This window comes from Crinia signifera, chromosome 5, assembly GCF_055691185.1.
Source record: "Crinia signifera chromosome 5, ASM5569118v1, whole genome shotgun sequence".
NCBI classification, from domain to species: Eukaryota; Metazoa; Chordata; class Amphibia; order Anura; family Myobatrachidae; genus Crinia; species Crinia signifera.
Window position 1 is genome coordinate 137,673,694 of NC_139221.1, and position 21,538 is coordinate 137,695,231.

Consider the following 21,538-nt stretch of genomic DNA (forward strand, 5'->3'; position numbering starts at 1 on the left):
TTGCTGTAGTTAAACCTTTTCCTTCTCTGAAGGACTGAAGAAAGAAAAAGAAACTGATAAAAACAAAAGTCCTTTGATTTTTGTCCATGTGACAGTTTTTGGATCCTCCTTAGGCCACAGATACTGGCTGTGCAGGAGACTGGCTGTTTGCATAATTGCAGCAATAAAAGGTTTAGTAGAGGTTGTTGTTGCGACTTGGGGCTTTCTTTAAAACTTTGCGTCCATCAGGCTGCTGTGCAGGGCTAAAATTGAAACAAAAAGAAATACAATTACTATGCTATTTACATACTGGTGTGACATTGCATTGTGCTATCTGCTGGTCCAACATTGCTGGCCATGTTTTCTGGTTTGTACCATTTCTTTCCTCTATGCTGCCAGATGCAGACTTTCCATAACTATGGTTTTTAAGGACTTAATAACTAGCAATGGTTGCTGGTCCGTGGCAGTCTTTACTTTCTGTAGTTTTGTGTGTCATTGACAGCACAAACTCTGCTGCATATATGATGCTGGGCAAATTTAACTTGGAAAACTGGGCTGGTTTAACATGTGAGATCCTCTCAAAGCAAACAATGGCTACATTGGGTTTTAAAAGTAAAATAAGTGATACCACCGTCTGACTTGTGTTTGCACTCCCTGAAGTGGTCTGAATCCAGCACTTCTCCATCTGCAGTGCTTGCTGTTCAGTGCGACTCTTCAGCCTTGGAGAATTTTGCCAGCCCTGGAAAATATTCTTGTGGGGAGAGAAACTTGTTAATCCGTGCCGGATACCTTTTGCAGGTTTCAGGAGGGCTTTCTGCCTGTCCAGATCTATAACAAAATTGTTAGGTTTCCAGGGTACAAAAACATATTCATCCTGGTGACACTTTGTATCATTGCTGAAACTTGGTGTGGTGTTTCTAGATTGACACTTTGCATTTGGTCTCTCTGAAAGACTGCAAACGTTTGCTCCACCACTAGCTGGCTCTGACTGCTGTGTGGGGGTTACAAAGGCGGTGGAACCTTTTGTGTGAACATGCATGTTCAGATTCATTTCATGGATTTCCCCTTTAAACACATTTTTGGGTGAAAACACAATTTTAGGGTTTATTTGTGTAACAACTTGGGTTACCATGGGAGTTTGCATCAAGGAGAACTGCTCCTCCCCTGTGTGCACTATACTGCTGATGTCTGTGCCTAAGGCCATTGACAGTTCTCCTTTCGGAACAAGTTCTTCCATCATAATGGGAACTCTGAGAGTGTGCTCAGTAGAAGAACTCTCCACATAAGTTACACTGACGTTACACTGATCTTCCCACTGGCTAAAATCATTATAGGGATCATCTCCTTTTGCTATTCCCTTCTTTTTGTTAAAGTGCCTTTTAAGGATGGATACATCCTGCACAGTGTTGCCTCCTTCCTCTATCAGAGAGGCTTGTTTGTTTATGGTGTGTGTGGCCATAACAGCCTCTGTAGGCTGCACATCGATGCAATCCTGCAACATGTAATTTTCATTCTCCATTTCAAGTTCTTGCCTGATAAAGTCATTCCTGACTTCTGTAGACCCTGTGTACAGAGTCTCACATACAGCAACACTATTTCTCTGTGTAGTGTTGGGTGTTTCTATTATCTCTTCATGAGAGATCTTGCCAGTTTGATTACAAACTGCCAGGCTTCTTGCGTTTGTTCCTATATTTTCATGTTTGGTTTTCTTCCCTTTAAGGGACTTTAACAATGAATGCATTTTTGCATTCATTTTCAGGCATGCGCTCTTAAGGCATGAACCTGATTTCTCTTTAGCTCCTAAAGTAGCAGTTTTGGGCGTTTTCCTGAATGCCACTGCAACTTTATGTAAATTCAGCATTGCACACGTTTTGCAATGCTATATTTATATTTTGTACACAAGATATCCTCCCAATGAGAGTGTCCGGATTCTCAAAGTTAACTCTAATATCTGGTACTAATTATCATTTATTTGGAAATGCTCATTTCCATTCTATTTTATTCTAGGCCTTACAATTATCATGTGCCTATTTAGTAACATACCCCACTGTGATCTTGCAATGTGTCAGCAGGCTAACCAACCCTTGTGCTGAGCCTAGTAAATATAGTATTAGTTAAAAATATTGCTGAATGGTGCCATATATCAATATCTAAGCGTGCACTCCCAGATAATGGTAACAATGGAATATCAGTTCTGTTCTACCAATACGTTATTCTAGGTCTACAAACAATGCAAGATAAAAATACACAATAGTATTACGTTTTCCTAGATACATCCTCACTGTGATTCTGTAGGTTAGGTAGCCAGCTTCACGCATCTGCTACTCCTTATAAATATTATAATCATACAATCAGATACCAAAATGTACAAGTCCCTTCGTGGTCGCCATTGTTGAGTTTTAGGAATCATATATCTCTCTTATCCCAATAATGATTATTGAGAGTGAAATATTATATAAAATATATTTATTATATCTTGTATTGATATAACATATATATTTGACATCTGCAATTATATTCTAATATACTTTACAATACAATATGCAGAGTACTAATTAATCTAATTCCCAAAATATAAGAGTTCTAGACTTGTAATTTTAGCTCAGAAAGTCTGATATTTATTTACAGGCAAAACAAACCATTACAGAATACATTAACACAGTAATTGATGTATATGCTATTATATATATATTTATATACGCCTCCTTGCTTATATTACATAAAATGACATTAAAACAATCGACAGTCCTAGACTGCTACAATACTGACATAAATGACATACTTATACCCATAAACGAACATTCATAACTACCATGTTTACTGTCAGACTCTCACTCCAGCCCATTCCTTGGTTCCTCTCGCTTCTGATGTCTTCTCTCACTGCATAGTGTGCGTGTCTGTGAGTGTCTGTGTGAGAGTGTCTGATCTATCTGTCTCTTTCCTTATATTACACACTTCCCCATTGGGTTTGCCTGTTCTCATGGGATAATGTTGGTTCCCAAGACTCAAGGTGTCATAAAATCTAGCCTTCCTTAAGGTTAATCAAGGATCTGTTTGCTCAAGCTGTGAACAAAAGGGTTGTTTCCCTGACCTGTCCTGTCATAAAACTTATATCCTGGGCACAGGGGGTTTTATGACTCCCAAACACATCCTGAAGTCAATTGTATGCACATCTGCCTTGACCCTCTCTATCAGGCATACAAAGTACTATATGGACTTAATTAATAAATATCGATTTATCTGGGGAGGGTAACAACACTCTATTTGCTTAACAGTATGCCTTAGACATTTTGTCTCCTAAATAAATTCAGTTGCATTTGATATGTTGCAAAGTGGTCATTCATATTATTTAGTAAAACAAAAAGCTATACTACGATGTCTAAACATTAAACGCTGATATCCTAATTATTAAGCTATTCCTGTTTTTATATACACATACATAATATATACTATGGTTAAAATCACATTACATTAATGATGGTATAAAACAATATCTATATACCTATATGGTAACACCAAAAAGGTGTGTGGCAATGCTTATTAGACAATATGCAACACACTGTAAGGTCTATTACATATTATACCACACACCATAATGACCCTTAAGGCCCCCATACACTGAGGCAATTTGGTCCGATTTAGACCAATCGGCCCGTTAAGTCGGACCAAGTCGTCCCTCCCTGACATGCCGTTGGGTCCGATGCGCACTCCCATGCACAACAGACCTGACCAAGTGGTCGGACCAGAAGGCTGTCCGACCACCCGTTTCTCCTGGTGGCGAGGCGGATGGGAAACAGGAACGCATGCCATCCATCAGAATGGATCACATGCGTCCCTGCCGCTGGGAAGGTCCCGGTGGCTCGCAGGCTATCGGGTGTCCGTACACTGCTGCGAGACCTTGCAGCAGTGTATGGGCACCTTAACACATCGCTATCCATATACACTGGGCAAAAATGCCCTGTGTGTATGGACATTTAGGGTGAGTGCCAATCCACAAATAACATACCCCCTTCAGAGCTGACAGGGGGGCCCTGAGGTATGTGTGTGTGTGTGTGTGTGTGTGTATGCACATATTTTATTGTCAAGAGATCCTGCGTTACCCAGAAATGTTTCTAATACATACAGGATATACACGCACACATACCATACAGACACACAGGACTTACATGCACACATACCATACAGGAAAGAGGTGGCAGAGCGCAATTCTATATAATTGAATCTGCTGCTGTCTCTGATAAGGGGACACCCCAGCCCCTTAGGCAACAAGAACAAGAAGAAAAATTTCAGAGGCAGTGCTGATTCAAATAAACAATTTAAAATTTATTAAATGACACAATTTATACAATTAGTACTCAGATACCGGCCGGTACTTCAATATAAAAAATAAATATAAATAAATGAAGCAAAGTTAAGCAGTGGCTTGCTGCAATAATCATTACATCCACTCTCCCTCTCTCCAGCTTTCAATGTAGATTAATAAGCAGATGGACAATTAGCTCTCTCACAGCTTAGTCCAGGTTAATAGGTTAGATGGCATGCATGCTTTTGATGTTAGAAAAGGTTATTTGAGAAAACATGGAAAAAATGGATGGTGCTCAATTGAGCTATAACCTGCCACTCAGTCAAACTGTGGGGGATTATCCGGCTGTTGATTCCTTGCTTGTGTGCAAAACAGCTCCCAAGATGAGATCCACAGAAGGGTGTGCGGTCACGGAGGCGGAATGTATGCAGGAAGGCACGGTGAGGCAGCGGTCGGCACCTGGTCTCCTTAACGCGTTTCTCGGCCTTTCACAGCCGGACGCTTCATCAGAAGGACATAGATGTAGTGCGCCCCCGGCGCCTGGTTTATATGGCGTCCTGAGCTCTGTGTGTGCTTGCGCTGTTTATCCCAGCCAAGCCTCGTTTTCGTTTTAGACGCGCCAAGCGTCTGGTTTGCGTTTCATCTTACGCTCAGGTCTCGTTTTCACATATATGGAGGCACTCATTGGTGGATTCTTTTGTGTGTCACGTGTGCGCATCATTTTACACTCACGCCTCGTTTTCATATACCATATATGAGGGCTCACATATAACAGCGGCACACGTGACATAAAATCCACCAATGTGAGCCCTCATATATGGTATATGAAAATGAGGCGTGAGTGTAAAATGATGCGCACACGTGACACACAAAAGAATCCACCAATGAGTGCCTCCATATATGTGAAAACGAGACATGAGCGTAAGATGAAACGCAAACCAGATGCTTGGCGCGTCTAAAACGAAAACGAGGCTTGGCTGGGATAAACAGCGCAAGCGCACACAGAGCTCAGGATGCCATATAAACCAGGCGCCGGGGGCGCACTATATCTTCGTCCTTCTAATGAAGCGGCCGACTGTGAAAGGCCGAGAAACGCGTTTAGGAGACCAGGTGCCGACCGCTGCCTCACCGTGCCTTCCTGCATACATTCCGCCTCCGTGACCGCACACCCTTCTGTGGATCTCATCTTGGGAGCTGTTTTGCACACAAGCAAGGAATCAACAGCCGGATAATCCCCCACAGTTTGACTGAGTGACTGAGCCAGAGGCGGGCAGGTTATAGCTCAATTGAGCACCATCCATTTTTTCCATGTTTTCTCAAATAACCTTTTCTAACATCAAAAGCATGCATGCCATCTAACCTATTAACCTGGACTGCTTATTAATCTACATTAAAAGCTGGAGAGAGGGAGAGTGGATGTAATGATTATTGCAGCAAGCCACTAACAAATTTTACTGCTTAACTTTGCTTCATTTATTTATATTTATTTTTTATATTGAAGTACCGGCCGGTATCTGAGTACTAATTGTATAAATTGTGTCATTTAATAAATTTTAAATTGTTTATTTGAATCAGCGCTGCCTCTGAAATTTTTCTTCACATACCATACAGACATGTATCACATACACGCACATACCATACATACATACATACAGGACATGCATGTACACATACAGTAATTGCACACATACAGGACATACACGCACACATACCATAGACACACACATACCATACAGACACACAGGACATACACGTGCACATACCATACAGACACACAGGATATACACGCACACATACCATAGACACACACAGGACATACAAGCAAACATACCATACAGACACACAGGACATACACGCGCACATACCATACAGACACACAGCACATAAACGCATACATACGATATACACAAACACACACACACACAGGACATACACGCACACATACCATAGACACAAAGGACATACACACACATGGCATACAGGCACAGATACCATACATACACACACACACAAAGCATATTTATAAATATACCCAAGCTATAGACACACATACTATACACAAAGGACATAAACACACACACACACACATAGCATTTAAACAAAGTATACATACATTATACATACAAACAGCATACTTACAAACACCAATACTAAAACAAATAGCCCCCACATGCAATGGAGGGCACCCAATTTTCATATACCCAGCCCTCCCCCTTCCCACTGCAGCAGCTACCAATACAACATAGTGCTCACTGGGCCACCAGCATACATTAATGGTGCCCACATTCTTCACCCCCTGCCCATGCCCCTGCGGCTGGCACCCACAACAAGGGACACAGACCTGTCGGTTGTCCATTCCAGGCAGGTTAATCTTCGTGTCTCAGGCAGCCCCATGTGGTGTAGACACCGAGAACAGCTTCCAGAGTGCCAAGGAGCTCTGCGCTGCAGCGCCACCTACAGGCAGCTCAGCAGTACATCCTTAGCTTTCTCCCAGCAGCTTGCACAGGATTCGGACAGCCTTCGGCTCGGAGAGAGCCGTGACCCTGCTGCGCCCCAGTGGCGCCGGCTCCCCCCCGCGACCGCTGGGGCTGCCTATGCCTAGTTATGCCACTGCTTACCACACTCAGCCCAAATGAAGCTCATGTATGCATCTCCCGGTGGGGGTCACAATGACAGCATAGGGGTGCGTCTTGCACCGATGTCCTGTCCAAAACCCCAGGGATGTGCCAGTGCATTATGCAACAAACCTTCACCATAGCAACTAGGAAAAGAAGCAGACATAACAATAATGCAAAGAAGCAATCAAAGACTTTACATAACACAAATAAAAGACCAAACATTAATGATACATGATGCAGATCACAATGAACTGTAGTGCAGGTTGTGGGAATGCAATAGTAGACAAAACCCATGGATCTTCACAGTTACTAAGTCAACCAGAATCAGGCCCACATTTGCTGACAGTAGAAGTGCTGCATTACACACATGGTTGCCGAGTCTAGAAGCTCTGCATTACACCCATGATTCCTGACAGTAGAAGCACTGAATCATGCCAATGACTGCTGAGAGTAGAAGCTCTGTATTACACCCATGGTTGCCGACAGTAGAAGTGCTGCATTATGCCCATAGTTGCCGACAGTATAAGTGCTGCATTATGCCTGTGGCTGCTGACACTAGTAGACATTTATCAGCACTGCTCCACTGTAACTCTGCCCCTCCATCCCATGTAGCTATGCACACTTTTAAGGCCTTTCTGATGCTGCCACAGGGGTCTGGGAGCTGGGATGGAGCAGCGGCAGCCGGCAGCTACAGAGGACAGCAGCATGGGATGCAGAAAGGGGCGTGTTCTTCTCCAGCCTGGCACCTCCCTGAAACACATCCTCTGCTGAGCAGGTAGAGCTGGCCCTGCATGTGCCTATGCAAAGCCTTTGGCACATTATTTGCAGCAAATAGCCACACAAATGAGCTTGGATTCTTTTGTTTGTAGTTGCACAAAGCTAAATCTAAATTTAATTTGTTGATACAAGAGCCCATGGTCAAGAAGTTATTCCTCAAAATGTCCAAGCTCTTGCTATCACAATGTGCAAATGCAGTTCAAATGCAATTCTATGAAAACAAGGGAAGTTGTTCAAAAATAGCTGTATGAAATAACAAAACAGTTTTTGCTCTGAGCTCTGGCATTATTCTATTTTATCTCTTGTGGAGTTCAAATTCTTAAGGCAATTCCACATTGTAAGGAGAACTGTAATAACCTAGGTTGCAGTAGATGGTAGTTCAGTGGAGATATTAGACTTTAATTTGTTTAATACTTGTTAGGATCATGAAAACTGGATCATATATAGCATTTTTAATATTAGTTTCTATCAGTTTCTATCAATTTTGAATGTGAATTTTTTTTTTTTAAGTCTATGAAAATGAAACTATAAAATGTAAACATACAGTATACCTGCTCAGTATAAGAACACAATGTTATCACTAGGCAGCAGATTATTTCTATACATCATTTTTAGAATTCAATAAAGATTAAAAATCCATACTGTAAAGAAACTTTTCCCTTAACTGTAAATGTAACTCAAAGGTATTGTTTCTTACACAAAACAGTAGTTTTATAAATATGATAGTGAGATTTTGTAACATATTTCTCATAAAATGTTTGTTTGTTCACAGCTTATTCAAACAGTAAGTGCTATAGACAAAGATGAACCTCCTCGGGGACATACATTTTTCTTTGAAATGGTGCCAGAATTTTCTGTGAATCCTAACTTTACAGTTCTCGACAATAAAGGTAAATAAAACATACTTTTTTATGGATTTTTTTTTTTTATAAATGCTGTAGTATTATTTTTGTTCAAAAGCACAACTACTTTTATTTTTTATTTTCTTTCTTCTAAATTTCAGACAACACAGCAAGTATTTTAACAAAAAGGAACAGATATAATCGACAAAAAATAAATGCATATACTTTGCCAATAATGATTTTTGACAGAGATTATCCAGTTCAAAGCAGCACTGAAACATTGACTATACAAGTATGTGCCTGTGACCACAAGGGGAACGTGCATTCATGCAATGTCGAAGCTTTCTTACTTCCAGCAGGATTGAGCACTGGTGCATTAATTGCAATTTTACTTTGTATCATCATACTTCTTAGTAAGTTTTTATTTATTTTTTATTTTCTTGCTGTAATATTGAAAATAATAATTTAATATAACATATGATGCTTTTCTTTATTTATTTACACATTTACAGGGGTTTTCAATTAGTCCCATTTTTTCACCTAGACAAAAAAAACCTGGACTATTTTGACGCATGGGTATTCATTTGTTTGCTTTTTTTGCCCATTTTTTATTCTTCTTCACACATGCCTTTTTATCTTTTTTGTTGGGGGAAAATCAAAAAGGCATGGGTGAAAAATGATTCCAAACCGGGACAAAAACTCCTATAATTTTGCCTGAAAATAAATGAAAACATGTAGATTTGCTTATTTTTCACCGGTACCAATTTTTGTTCACCTGAGCTAAAAATCGACACTTAGGACCTTATTCTGGTTCACTCGCAGAGGAAAATTTCTTATCAAATGGACAAAATCATGTGCACTGTAGGTGGGGCAGATGTAACATGTGTAGAGAGAATTACCCCATAGAAGCCTATGGGCTTCTCTCCACAGCTCTTCTGTGTGAGGGATTGGACATGGATGCCCTGCAGCTGCAGGTGTCTCTGCACATACACAGAGGGACTCCTGGTTCACAGACTCAGAAGTCCAGGCTCTCATCGGAAGTGCTGCCTTTTGCATTGCTCCTCACATTTATTAGTACATGTGATAAGCAGTGTAACATTTGGGTGGCAGGAGTCAGACAGAGAGGCAGGGGAATAGAAGGGACATGGGGGATAGGGAGTGAGGGGAGGCAAGGGGGGTGAGAAAGAGATAGGCAGGGAGATAGAGGGGGTTTGGGGATGAGAGAGGGAGTGTGGGGGGAAAGATGGGAGGCAAGGGGTTGGAGTGAGAGAGAGACTGTACAGGTGGCGCTGTGCATACCTCACAGTACAAGTGGTGCTGTGCATGCCTCACAGTACAAGTGGTGTTGTGCAGGTCTCATTCTCACCTGCCTTCTCCTCTCTCTCTGCATGTCATGTCTGTATGCAAACCCGGCAGGTGTCATTGGTATTAGCTTGCTCCTTCTCCGTCATTGTAGGGTCTCCTGTGCCCCGGGCATTGTGGGATTGTGCGGTGCGCCAGCTCCTCCAGTGGATGGTCTCCTGTGTCGCGATATTGATGGGTTCTGCTATGCGGGGCCTCTGTCAGAGGAGGCTCTGCAGCGGCTCGTGTCATGTGTGTCCTGCTTCTGCTGCCACACTGTGCACTCTCTTACATGCTGCTGTCAGTCACTGAAGGGGGGCGGTGGCTAAAGGATGGCAGCGCAGCCATGATTGCGCTGAAACATTATTAAACAAAAAATGAAAAAATAATTAAAGAGGGGGCAGGGGATAGCCTTCTGGGACCTACGGCCCCCAAACGGCTGGACCCCATAGCAATTGCATCCCCTGCACCCTCTGTAGTTATGCCACTGCTTACTGTATGTACAAAGCCAAGCCAGTTTTAGTGTATGTGTATAAACAGTATACTGTACCAACAGTATGCTTAGGGAGATAATCTGTGAAAGTCAGAGACATACTGGGCCAAATGTAATAGGGTGAGCGTTTCAGAAAGTGAGAGATTTTGGGAGAGTTTTCCCCTTTTTTTTAAAGGAGCAATCAATTACACTGCAAAACCAGGTTGATTTTGCCATGAAATTGATTGCTGCTTTAAAAAACATGGGAAAACTCTTCCACTTATATATCCCCTTGGGTAATGAGTTTTATAAATAAGACCAGGTAATGAAAAATATAACATATGTCATACTTCCTACTGCAATTATACATTTAATACTCTAACATTTTTTAACTATTAGTTTCAGTAATTCATTTAAATATTAATTAGAAGGTTAAGCAATGTTGCTATTTGCTTAACACACAAATCAGGCCTAGTTGGTGTGAGGAGAGCACCTCAGGATCTAAAACATGTGAAAACCATTGCTAGTGTTCTTTCTAATAATAAAGCCGAACCCCCCGCCCCCCCCCCACACACACCCAAAAAATGGGATAGGTACGCTGCAATGACCAAAAAACTAGAGACCGTACACAGAAACAAATAATATAATGACACAACCTAAACACTGGGGAAACTCACTACAGAACATGCAGGGCAACAGAAATCTTGGGGCCCTGTTCAATGATATTTCTGCCCCCCCCACTAAATCCAAAAGCAACACAACCAACCCTATTCTAGCATGTATAACCTACTGGAAACATGAATAATTAAAGCGGAGGGGAGAGAGAGATAAAAAACAGAGAGAGATGGAGAACGGAGAGGAAATGGAGAAAGAGATGGAGGGAGACAGAGAAATAGATGAGAGAAAGAAATGGAGGGAGAGAGAGAGAGGGAGAGAGAAATAGATAGAGGGAGACAGAGATGGAGAGGGAAACAGATAGAGGGAGGGAGGGAGAGAGAGAGAGGTGGAGAGAGAAACAGATAGATAGAGGGAGAGGTGGAGAGAGAAACGGATAGAGGGGGAGAGAGAAACAGATAGAGGGACAGAGAGAGAGATGTCACTGTGCATATATCTCTCTACCCTACGCCATCCTCAGAGTACATGTGTAGCTGGGTTACTTTGAACCTCCCCACCCCTGCCACCCTCCTTCCCTGTTGCATTACAACAGGTACCTAAGGCAGCCGGGGATCCATCCTATTGTCAGCTGCAGACCCAGCCATCACCCGTCCATGTGAGTAGCTGGTCCTGGAAGCAGTGGGTTGTCCCGCACCCCCAGCCGCTGCTCAAGTTTTACGTGCCGGGGCAGTCACTAATTTGTGACATCAAGCCCCGGCAATAGGAAAAGGAAGTAAAAGGTAAAAGCCGGGGAGGGGATAGACTGTCTGGCAGAGCTGGACAGCTCCCAGTTTGTTATGGCTCTCTGTGGGCTGCTTCAGAGTGTGGCAGTGAAAAGCCAGAAATGACAGGGGAGGGGAGGGGGGCATGTGCCCGGGTGCCCCCCTACCCCCACCCATGCAACTCACAGTAGCTGGGTGGACAGTAGTCACTGTTCTCTGCCTTTTGCGCCACAGGAGGATGAAGTGTGGAAGCTGCGGACGCTCCTGGTCACTGTCAAAACCAGTCGACTGAGCTCCGTTACCTCCAGCGGCTTCCCTTCCCGACTCAGGCTCAGCCTCTGAGCGCTGAGCAGCTGCGGGTGGCCTGGACTGACGGCGCCGGCGGACAGTTTGAGTGACACTCCACATCAGTGCTGCGGCATCCTGCAGGAGAGACCCGGGGCAGTGCGGACTGTGAGTTGGGGCAGCACACAGACACCAGACCGTTGTGGCCAAGGGGGAAACACACAGATGGCCCTGGCTGGGCTCTGGGGCCCTTCAGATCGCCGGGGTCCATCACACATGTCCCCCTTGACCCCCCTGTCACCGGCCCTGACAACATATATCCATGCATATACACATTTCCTAAACTTCTAAAAACATTAGATTATATTCACTGATAATTTATTTTCTTCTTAGAGACTCATGGCAGCCTTCCCATTGAGATTTCATTCCCTTCTGGTATAAATCCCTGCTCCTCCTTTTCCCTGGTGTCTTTTCGAGTGTCTCCTTCCATGTTCCTGAGGAAAAAAGAAACACAAGGAAGGGCAAATAATGACTGCCATGGGTCTCTAAGAAGAAAAGGAATTATCGGTGAGTATAATGCAATGTTTTCTTCTACAATCCCCATGGCAGCCTTCACATTGGGAAATACCAAAGCTAACAACAAAGGGGAGAAACACAATATTCAAGCTCTTACATACAGTAGATTTTAATCTTCAAGTACACTATGCAAGACTTGACCTCCGAATTGAGGTACAGACACATTTAATTCATAATGTCTTCAAAAGGTATGTATTGAGAACCATGTAGTAGCGTCACACAAATCCTTGACAGAAGCCTTCGCCTTCAAAGCCCATGACATTGCAGTAGCCCTAGTAGAGTGTGCCATGATGATAGCTGGAAATTCCTTGCCTTCTATTTTGTAAACTAATGAGATTACTTCACTTATCATCTCACAATGGTTTGTTTGGTAGAAGTTAGTCCTTTTCTATCCCCCTCTGGGATCACAAACAAACTTCTTCCTTCCTTTGCAAATAAGTAGTAATAATTCTTACTACATCTAATTTATGTAATGACTCTTCCTCCTCATTCTTAGGTTCAGGATAAAATGCAGCAATGATATTTCCTGGTTAAGATGAAATTCAGAAACGACCTTGGGAAGAAAATGGGGATTGGTTCTTAGAACAATTATCTCCGGCAACACCTTCAAATATGGTTCTTCTGCCCAAAGAGCCTGAAGCTTGCTAACTCTTCTTGCAGAAGTTATGGCGACAATAAATACAGTCTTCCAGGTTAGATATTTTAGAGAAACTTCTGATAGTGGCTCAAAAGGAGGTTTCATCAGAGCTTTCAATACCAAAAGTCCCACAAAGCCACTAAAGATCTTATTGGCAGGCTAGTTCTTTTAATTGGGTTACAGAATCTATTAAGCTGTTCTTCTGCCAGCTTTCTCTCTAGTAGAACACTTAAGGCCGATATCTGCACCTTCAGGGTGGAATTGGCCAGACTTTCAGCGAACCCTTTGCATAAGAACTGAAAACGTCAAAAGTAGGAACCTCCTTTATTAACTCTTGTGACCCTCTCCAGTTAATGAAGGTATGCCAAACTCTGTAGTATGCTACAGACGACACTATCTTTCTTGCTTGAAGCAAAACTGAGATCACTTGATCTGTAAGATCCTTCTGTTTTAGGGCGTTCCTCTCAATCTCCATGCCATTAAAGCTAAGGTTGCTGGATCTGGGTGTCATACTTGTCCCTGTAATAATAGGTCTGGAACCATCAGTAGAATCCAGGGTCCTCTTACTGCCAGTCTCAACACTGTCGCAAACCAGGCCCTTCTGGTTGTCCATCACCTTTTCTGTACCTTGTAGATCAGGGGGTCCATTGAATTAAGAATGTGTCCACAGCTGAAGCCTGGGGAAGATAGTATCTGGACAGTCAATTCCTTGAATATTCTTCCATTTAGCTCCCATTCCCCTGGGAGAATTTAATTTTGACTGAAGAAGTCGGCTAGAATGTTCTGCTCTCCTGGCATGAATATAACTGTTAAAGACTTTAAGTTTTCTTCTGCCCAGGCCAAAAGATTCTTAAATGTGACAGTTTGACTCTTTGAGAAAACATTCTGACTGCTCTCGAAACCGCTTCGGTTTTTCTTCACATTGAGCACCACAACCTGACTGACTTGCATCAGTTGTAATGACCAGAAACCATGGCGACTGTAAAGAAGTTTCTGTTTTTTAATGCCGTCTTTGTCCATCAAGTTAGAGACTTTCTTACTTTGATTGATAGACTCATCTTCCTTTTCTTGGCAACCCTTCATTTTAAATATGGTAGCATTGCCCATAGTAAGGTTCTCATCCTCCATTGGGCCCAGGGAACTATTCCAATTGTGGAAGATATCATTCCCAGAAGTCTCAAACATTCTTTTAGAGATGTCAATTTTGTCTTTGCCAATGAGACGGAGAGGTCTCTTATCTTCGTGCATCTCTCTTCTGTTAGGGAGATATTGAATCTCATTGAATCTATCATCACTCCAAGAAATCTTATTCTTTGAGTAGGGTTTAATTGACTCTTTTGTAAATTCACTAGCCAACCGTGTTTTTGCAGGAAGTGTCTGACAGTCTGTAGATGTTCCAGCAGTGTTTGCCCGGATGAAGCTGCTATGAGGATGTTGTCTAAATAAGGCCACAGAAGAATACCTCTCTTCCTTAGAACTGCCAATAAAGTCACTAGTACCTTCATAAATACCCTTGGAGAAGAGGCAAGACCAAAAGGTAGGCATGTGAATTGATAATGTCTCCCTTTTATGGAGAACCTGAGGAACTTTCAATGTTGAGGATGTTCTTATGACTGCCATGATGGTCTTCATGGTTTCCATACGAGAAAGAGATTGGAGTAAAACCCCCTTCTCACCTAATTTGACAGTACTGGTTCTATCGCTCTGATAAACAGTAGGTTGACTAAAATCTTCATCAACTCCTTTCCTTCCAGTGTGGATATTGGACTCCTTGACTCTATGAAGAAATGTATGATGGGTGTCTGAATGAATTCTAGAAGGTAACCTTTGCGTACCACTTTCAGTACCCATGCATCCTGAATTGAAGCGTCACATTCGATTGGTCTCTAGATCTCTTAGTCCCCTGCAGTTCCATAAAAACATCTTTAGATACAAAGGACTGTTTCATCCAGTCCATAAGGTCCTTTAATATGTTTGAAGTGAAGGCAATCAGATTCTGTCTAGGATAAAATAGATACATTCTAGAATCTGATTGGTTGCTATTGGCAACATCACCTCTTTTTTATTTTTAGAAGCTTTATTAAAGTTACACCCAAGTGTCATGCCTTATGTTCTTTTCCAGCAATTTAAAAAAAGATAATTACAGTAAGTGCAAAAGACAGGATATTATGTGAGAATTTAAACCTGTTTATGCTTTTATGTTATTTCATTATAAAACAATTCAAAAAATTATATAATTTTTTTTTTACAATTTATTTGATAATACATTTCCTTTTTAGCACTTGGTCTACTTTATGTGACCTCAATATTTCAGTGCTCCACCTCTCAATTCAAGCTACACATTTTCTCTGTAACCTTGACTGTAGACTGATTCCATGCTGTCAAGAGCAGGTGACCTTATACACAGATCATGAAGACCATTGTTCTTATCTTTTGTTTTTTTGAATTAGTGATTGATGTCACAAGAGCAACATGGTACTAAAAGTTAAATGTGTTATGAAGGGGTTAGTGATAAAGGCTACGTATATCTACTTCACAAATTGAATATACTGTATATTATAAAGATTTTAAAATGATTCCCTAAATAAATTGCTATGGGTAACGCTTTCAAAGGGGATTATTTGTTTACTGTACATTAGTGGAACTGTTTCCTGCAGATTAACACAAATAATTGACAAATAGGAATTTACAGTCACAAGGACATATGCACGTGATTTAAAATCCATTAAAACATCTAAATACACAGCTTAGTAATAGCCCAAGCATTTAGGAAGCACATAAAGGAAGCAAAAGAATCAAACTGGTAGGAATGTAATTACAAGGTTGACAGGGACAAACTTTTTTTTTGTGTAAACTGCGCTTGACTAACTCTATAAAGTGTAGGAAAACAATTGTTATTAAATAAATAATGACCTTTTAACCTTTCATTGTACTTAATTTGCTATACAAACAAAATAATATTATCAAATGGTTCTCTGTAGTTCCCAATTTTGGAAGTAGTAGTGAATAAAAATAAAATATTTAAAGGTTTTACTAATTCAATACAGATACAATACAATTTAAATGGTTTGATCCTGAGAAGCCTGATGAGCTATATATGGTACCCATATAAAAAGGCTTGTCATGCTTTAAAATGGTGATTTTAAATCATGACAAGGTTTCAGGGTATCAGCCCCTTCTTCAAGTTATACAGTTACAGCAAACAAACAGTGACATAAAACATAACATACCTTTACAGATGGAGCCAGCCTGGTCTTTTGCAGGGGATGGCGGCAGAATCGCCAGCCGCTATCCCCCGCCAGCCGCCATCTGATCTGCGAAAGGGGACGTGCACGCACGAGATGCGCACGCGTCCCCTTCCAACGGCGCTTTCCCCGGGTCACCCGGGGTCCCCACCGCCTCCCTGCTCCCCACTGCCGCCTCCCCCCGTCACCCCACTGCCCGGAAACTGAGATGCGCGTGCGTGTGAGACGCACGCACGTTTCAGTCAGATGGAGTGCCTCGCCGCTGGTAATTCACCAGCAAGAGGGAGCCCCGATCCATCTGTATATGTAGGTTGCATGCGCATGCGCACATCGTCTATCCCCCGGAACCAGAGGGGCTGGGGGCTTGGCTAGAAGCTCACAGAGCCTCAGAGCCATGCCCCCACATTGTAAAACGGGGCGTGGCCTCGCGTCACAATGTGATTATAGACTACGCCCCCTCCCGTGGCAAGCCACGCCCCCTAATTTAGGGCACGCACCTTCAGTGCACGCAGCTGTCCCTCCTCGGGTAAAGAAGAAGTTGGGAGGTATGCATGTGTGCATTCCAGTAAGCACACAATTCTGTGAATAAGCAAATCCATCATTGTGTGACTGACAGCAAGCTCATTCTGGGCCAGATGTACTAAGCTTCAAAAGTGATAAAATGGAGAGTGATAAACAACAAGCCAATCAGCTCATATCTGTGATTTTCCAAACACAGCCTGTAGCATGGAAGTTAGTAGCTGATTGGTTTATCACTTGTCGAGACTTAGTACATCTCACCCCCAAGGTGTGATGGCAAACCCTATTAATATTGCGTAAGGAACATGTCCATTGAGGGATCAGTGTAATGCCTAGTTGAGGATTACTAATCTTGCATAAATAAGAAGAGATGTAATTTTTATGATAAAAACACATATTGGTTGCACTAAACAATTCTTGTTTTATTTTTCAGCACTAGTGGTCCTTTTTTCAGCATTAAAAAGACACAGGAAAAAAGAGCCATTAATAGTATCAAAGGATAATGTACGAGACAATGTTGTCACCTATAATGATGAAGGAGGAGGTGAAGAAGATACACAAGCTTTTGATATTGGTGCACTTAGAAATCCTGAAGCCAGAGAGGAAACTAAGTATAGAAGAGACATCATCCCTGACAGTATATTTCACATACAAAGGGCAATTCCTCTGTGGGAAAATGTTAATGTGCAAGATTTTATCCAAATGAGATTAAAAGAAAATGATGCAGATACAACTGCTCCTCCATATGACTCGCTTGCAACTTATGCTTATGAAGGTAATGCATCGATTGCTGAGTCACTAAGCTCCTTGGAATCATTTGCAGTTGATGAAAATCATGATTATCACTATCTTAATGATTGGGGGCCTCGTTTTAAAAAACTAGCAGATATGTATGGGTATGCAGGACATGAAAGTGATTAATAAACTTTGTGTAATGCTTTATACATTTAAGTTTTATTCCTGAGGAGGGCAATGGAGTAATTTTAAATATCACAAGGTCTGAGTGAATGCCAGAGTTTCTGCCCATCTACAGATGTGTCCTTAATTATACACAGGGTGAAAAGTAATATGGTGCAATTCTAATAGATATGCGCGATTCTTGGTCAAAAACAGCCAAATTTGCATGGTTTCTGAAAATCAGACATGTAATAGGATGCAAATTGCAGTAAAAATCACTTTTTTGCTGTAAAATTTGCACATTTTAACCTGTTGATTTTTTCACACACTCCAATTTGCATCCAGATGTTTTCCCATTATAAAGTATAGAACTTGCAAATGTTAAAGGGTGTGATTTTTGTTAAACCTTACCAAAAAATTGCAAAACAAATGATTAAGTTCAGGCTGGAGAAAGTTTGACAGGATCATGCACAGATCAGTGAGTTCACCTGTAAAATAAAGTTAGAATAAACACACACACCCAGAATAGTTGAACTTTATTACTTTCATTTTACACCAATATACATTACCCTTCCTTGCTCCAGTGGTGATTCACCGCCGGGACTCACCCCGCATTGACTGCGGACTGAGCTGGGTCCCCTCGCACTGACAGGAGAGAATGCCGCTGTCATTGTGCTGGTGCAAGCAGCTCAGTCCTGATTGGCTGTATGTGTCTCCATGGTCATGCTTTCAGCCAATCAGTGGAAGCAGCTCAGCCCTTATTGGTTGTATGCATCTCCATGAGGATGCATACAAACAGTAGGGCTGAGTGGTTTCCACCAGCACAATGACAGCGGCATTCTCTGCTGTCAGCGAGAGGAGACCCAGCTCAGTCCACCACCCTGGTACGCCGTGGACAGCCCTGGGATTCAGCCCTGGATGGGTGAAGCCTGGGGGGTCCTTACTCCCCCAGGTACCCGGTCCAGGGCTGATCAGCCACGGTGTACATGGTATGGCCGGGGGACCTTATGTAAAATGTGTCCCCCAGCTGTGGAATGACACACAGCTGCCTGTTAGAGCTCGGTGCTGGTTCCAAAATATGGGGTCCCTTTTTAGCACTTACAGATACAGATCCAGCCTCATTCATGAACAAATGTGCAAGTGGGGCACATTACAGTTATTAGTGGAATCTATCAAATAGGGACATGCAGAGAGTTATTGTATTTGGTGCTACTGCAGCAATGGTGTATGAAAACATACACAATGTCTATGTTTAAATATATTTATTTATACAGTTAGGTCTCCATGAGAACCAAATACATCAATCATGGTTTTTTAAAGCAAAAATGAGGCTTTATAATACAAACTGTAGAAAGATATACAGATATTAAATAATACAGCAGTAGGATACATCTGAGTCATTCAGGACAATTCAAAAACCTTTGATCGGGTTTAGATAAGTACTACATGTATTTGTCATAGAGAAAATAAAATATAAATGCAGGTGTAATTGCTAAAAAAAAAGTTAAATCCCAAATAATCTTTAGAATAGCTGCAGCTCTTATGTAGGGTATTCACCAGGACCATCATGATCATGCAACGACCCAGCATAAGATTAATCATTTTGATTTACTGTATTCAGATTAACAGAAAGGCATATTAAGTTACTAGTAACCACCTGAACAGTGCTCTTTGGGTGGTAAATAGTAACCCCATCCCAATATGCTTTGGGCCCCGCACCCAGAACTTCAGGTTAAAGGCACTTTGTCAAGTTCCTGAAAAGGGTCATAACCATGAAATGTGCATTGCTTAGCAGGTCTGAGGGTATCCCTATTAATCAGGTACATTGCAATATACCCTTCAATCAAATGAATAATCCCGACTTGATTTGAAAACTATTTTGTATTGTACATGAATATACTACATCATACTGTATTCTACAGATATAGGCCAGGTGCAGTAAGCTTCAAAATTGATAAAATGGAGAGTGATAAACAAACAACCAATCAGTTCCTGCCTGACATTTTTGAAACACAGCCTGTAACATAACTGGTAGGAGCTGATTGACTGACTGTTTTTCACTCTTGAAGATTAGTGCATCCAAATAGTTCAAACCCATATATTACAAACAGCATTCGTGACCACCATATATTACAGACAGCATTAGTAACCCCCATATACTAAAGACAGCATTAGTATCCATCATATATGACACACAGTATTGCTATCACCCTTATAATACAGACCATATGGGTAACCCCATATACTACAGATAGCATTGGTGCCTCTTATATACTATAGAGAGCATTGGTGCCCCATATAAATTACATACAACATTGGTGATCATATACTGCAGTCAGAATTGATAATCCTCCCTATACTACAGGCAGCACTGGAACCCCTTATACAGTATACTACAGAGAGCATTGGTGCCCCTTAAATACTACATACAGCATTGGTGATCATATACTACAGACAGCATTGTTGACCGTATATACTAGATAACATCAGTGACCCCCATATACTACAGACAGGATTAGTAATCGCCATATACAGTATACCACCATATACTACAGACAGCATTGGAACCTACATTGGGACCCCCATATACTAAACTCACAATGGCTACTGCACATGTCTCCTCTTGGGGATAAGCCCGGAGAGGAGACTCTCTGCATCATAAATCAGACTGATTCAATAACTGCTGGCCCTCTAATTGCAATGGGCCCTGGTGCAATGCACTGACTGCATCACCGTTCGTTCCCCCTCTGCCTTATACTGTTTGTCTCTGGTTCTCATAGAGATCTAACTGTGAATGCAAATGATTAATAAAGACACAGGGGCATTTCAAATATATTGTCCATTTTGTCAGACTTTGAGCAGTACAAACATACTATACACAGTATATAAACAGTGGGGTAAATGACTAACATTACATTTCTATTGAAGATAAGGATCAGATACTTCTTTTCATTATCTTAGCAACTTCTAGAAGATAAAAAATAGAATCCTATTGGTTGCTATGGGGAACATCCCATCTTTAATAGAACTCTCATCTTAGTAAATTTCCCCAAGTGGTTTTTATATAAAGTGGCGCCAAGAGGGAGGGTAGCGGGTACTTTTTAACCCGGGCTCGGGTCTGCTGGGGGTTCCTGGGTCCCGCTCCCTCTTCCTTATTTGTGGGGAGCCAGGCAGTGGGGAGAGAGATGACAGGTTGCTGCCGCAGCACAGCCTCTCTCCCCAGCTCAGCACACACTGCTCAGTGCTGTGTACTGAGCTGAGGAGAGAGACCCCTGCAGTGGCAGCTTGTTATCTGTTTCTCTCCCTCTGTGAGTGTGAGCGAGTAGGCACCCACCCTCCTCCCTGCACAAATGCCATGTGTTTTTTTTCCATGCCTCCAGGAGGTCACGCCCCCTATGGCCTCCCTGTGTGTGTGTGTGTGTGTGTGTGTGTGTGTATGTATATATATATATATATATATATATATATATATATATATATATATATATATATATATATATATATATATATATATATATATTTGTGTGTGTAAAGAACTGTATAATAGTATTTTTAGTTAACAACAGCAAACAATTTGGGTTGTTCTAAGTACTGTAACACTTAAATCCCACAGTACAGTTGCTTATTGTACTTGTATTTAAAAAAAATATGTTCTTACACTAGTTAAATGC

General features: G+C 41.7%; 1 protein-coding gene across 1 annotated transcript in view; it reads left to right on the forward strand.

Annotated features, from left to right (window-relative positions):
- Positions 1-21,296, forward strand: part of LOC146080611 (cadherin-9-like) — a 266,660-nt gene extending 245,364 nt beyond the window's left edge. Inside the window, exons 10-12 of the mRNA XM_083188082.1 lie at positions 8,450-8,567; positions 8,681-8,932; positions 17,404-21,296. Of these exons, the coding sequence (XP_083044208.1) occupies positions 8,450-8,567; positions 8,681-8,932; positions 17,404-17,891 (858 nt within the window). The 3' untranslated portion in view covers positions 17,892-21,296. The remainder of the gene's footprint in view (positions 1-8,449; positions 8,568-8,680; positions 8,933-17,403) is intronic.
- The last annotated feature ends 242 nt before the right edge of the window (positions 21,297-21,538 follow it).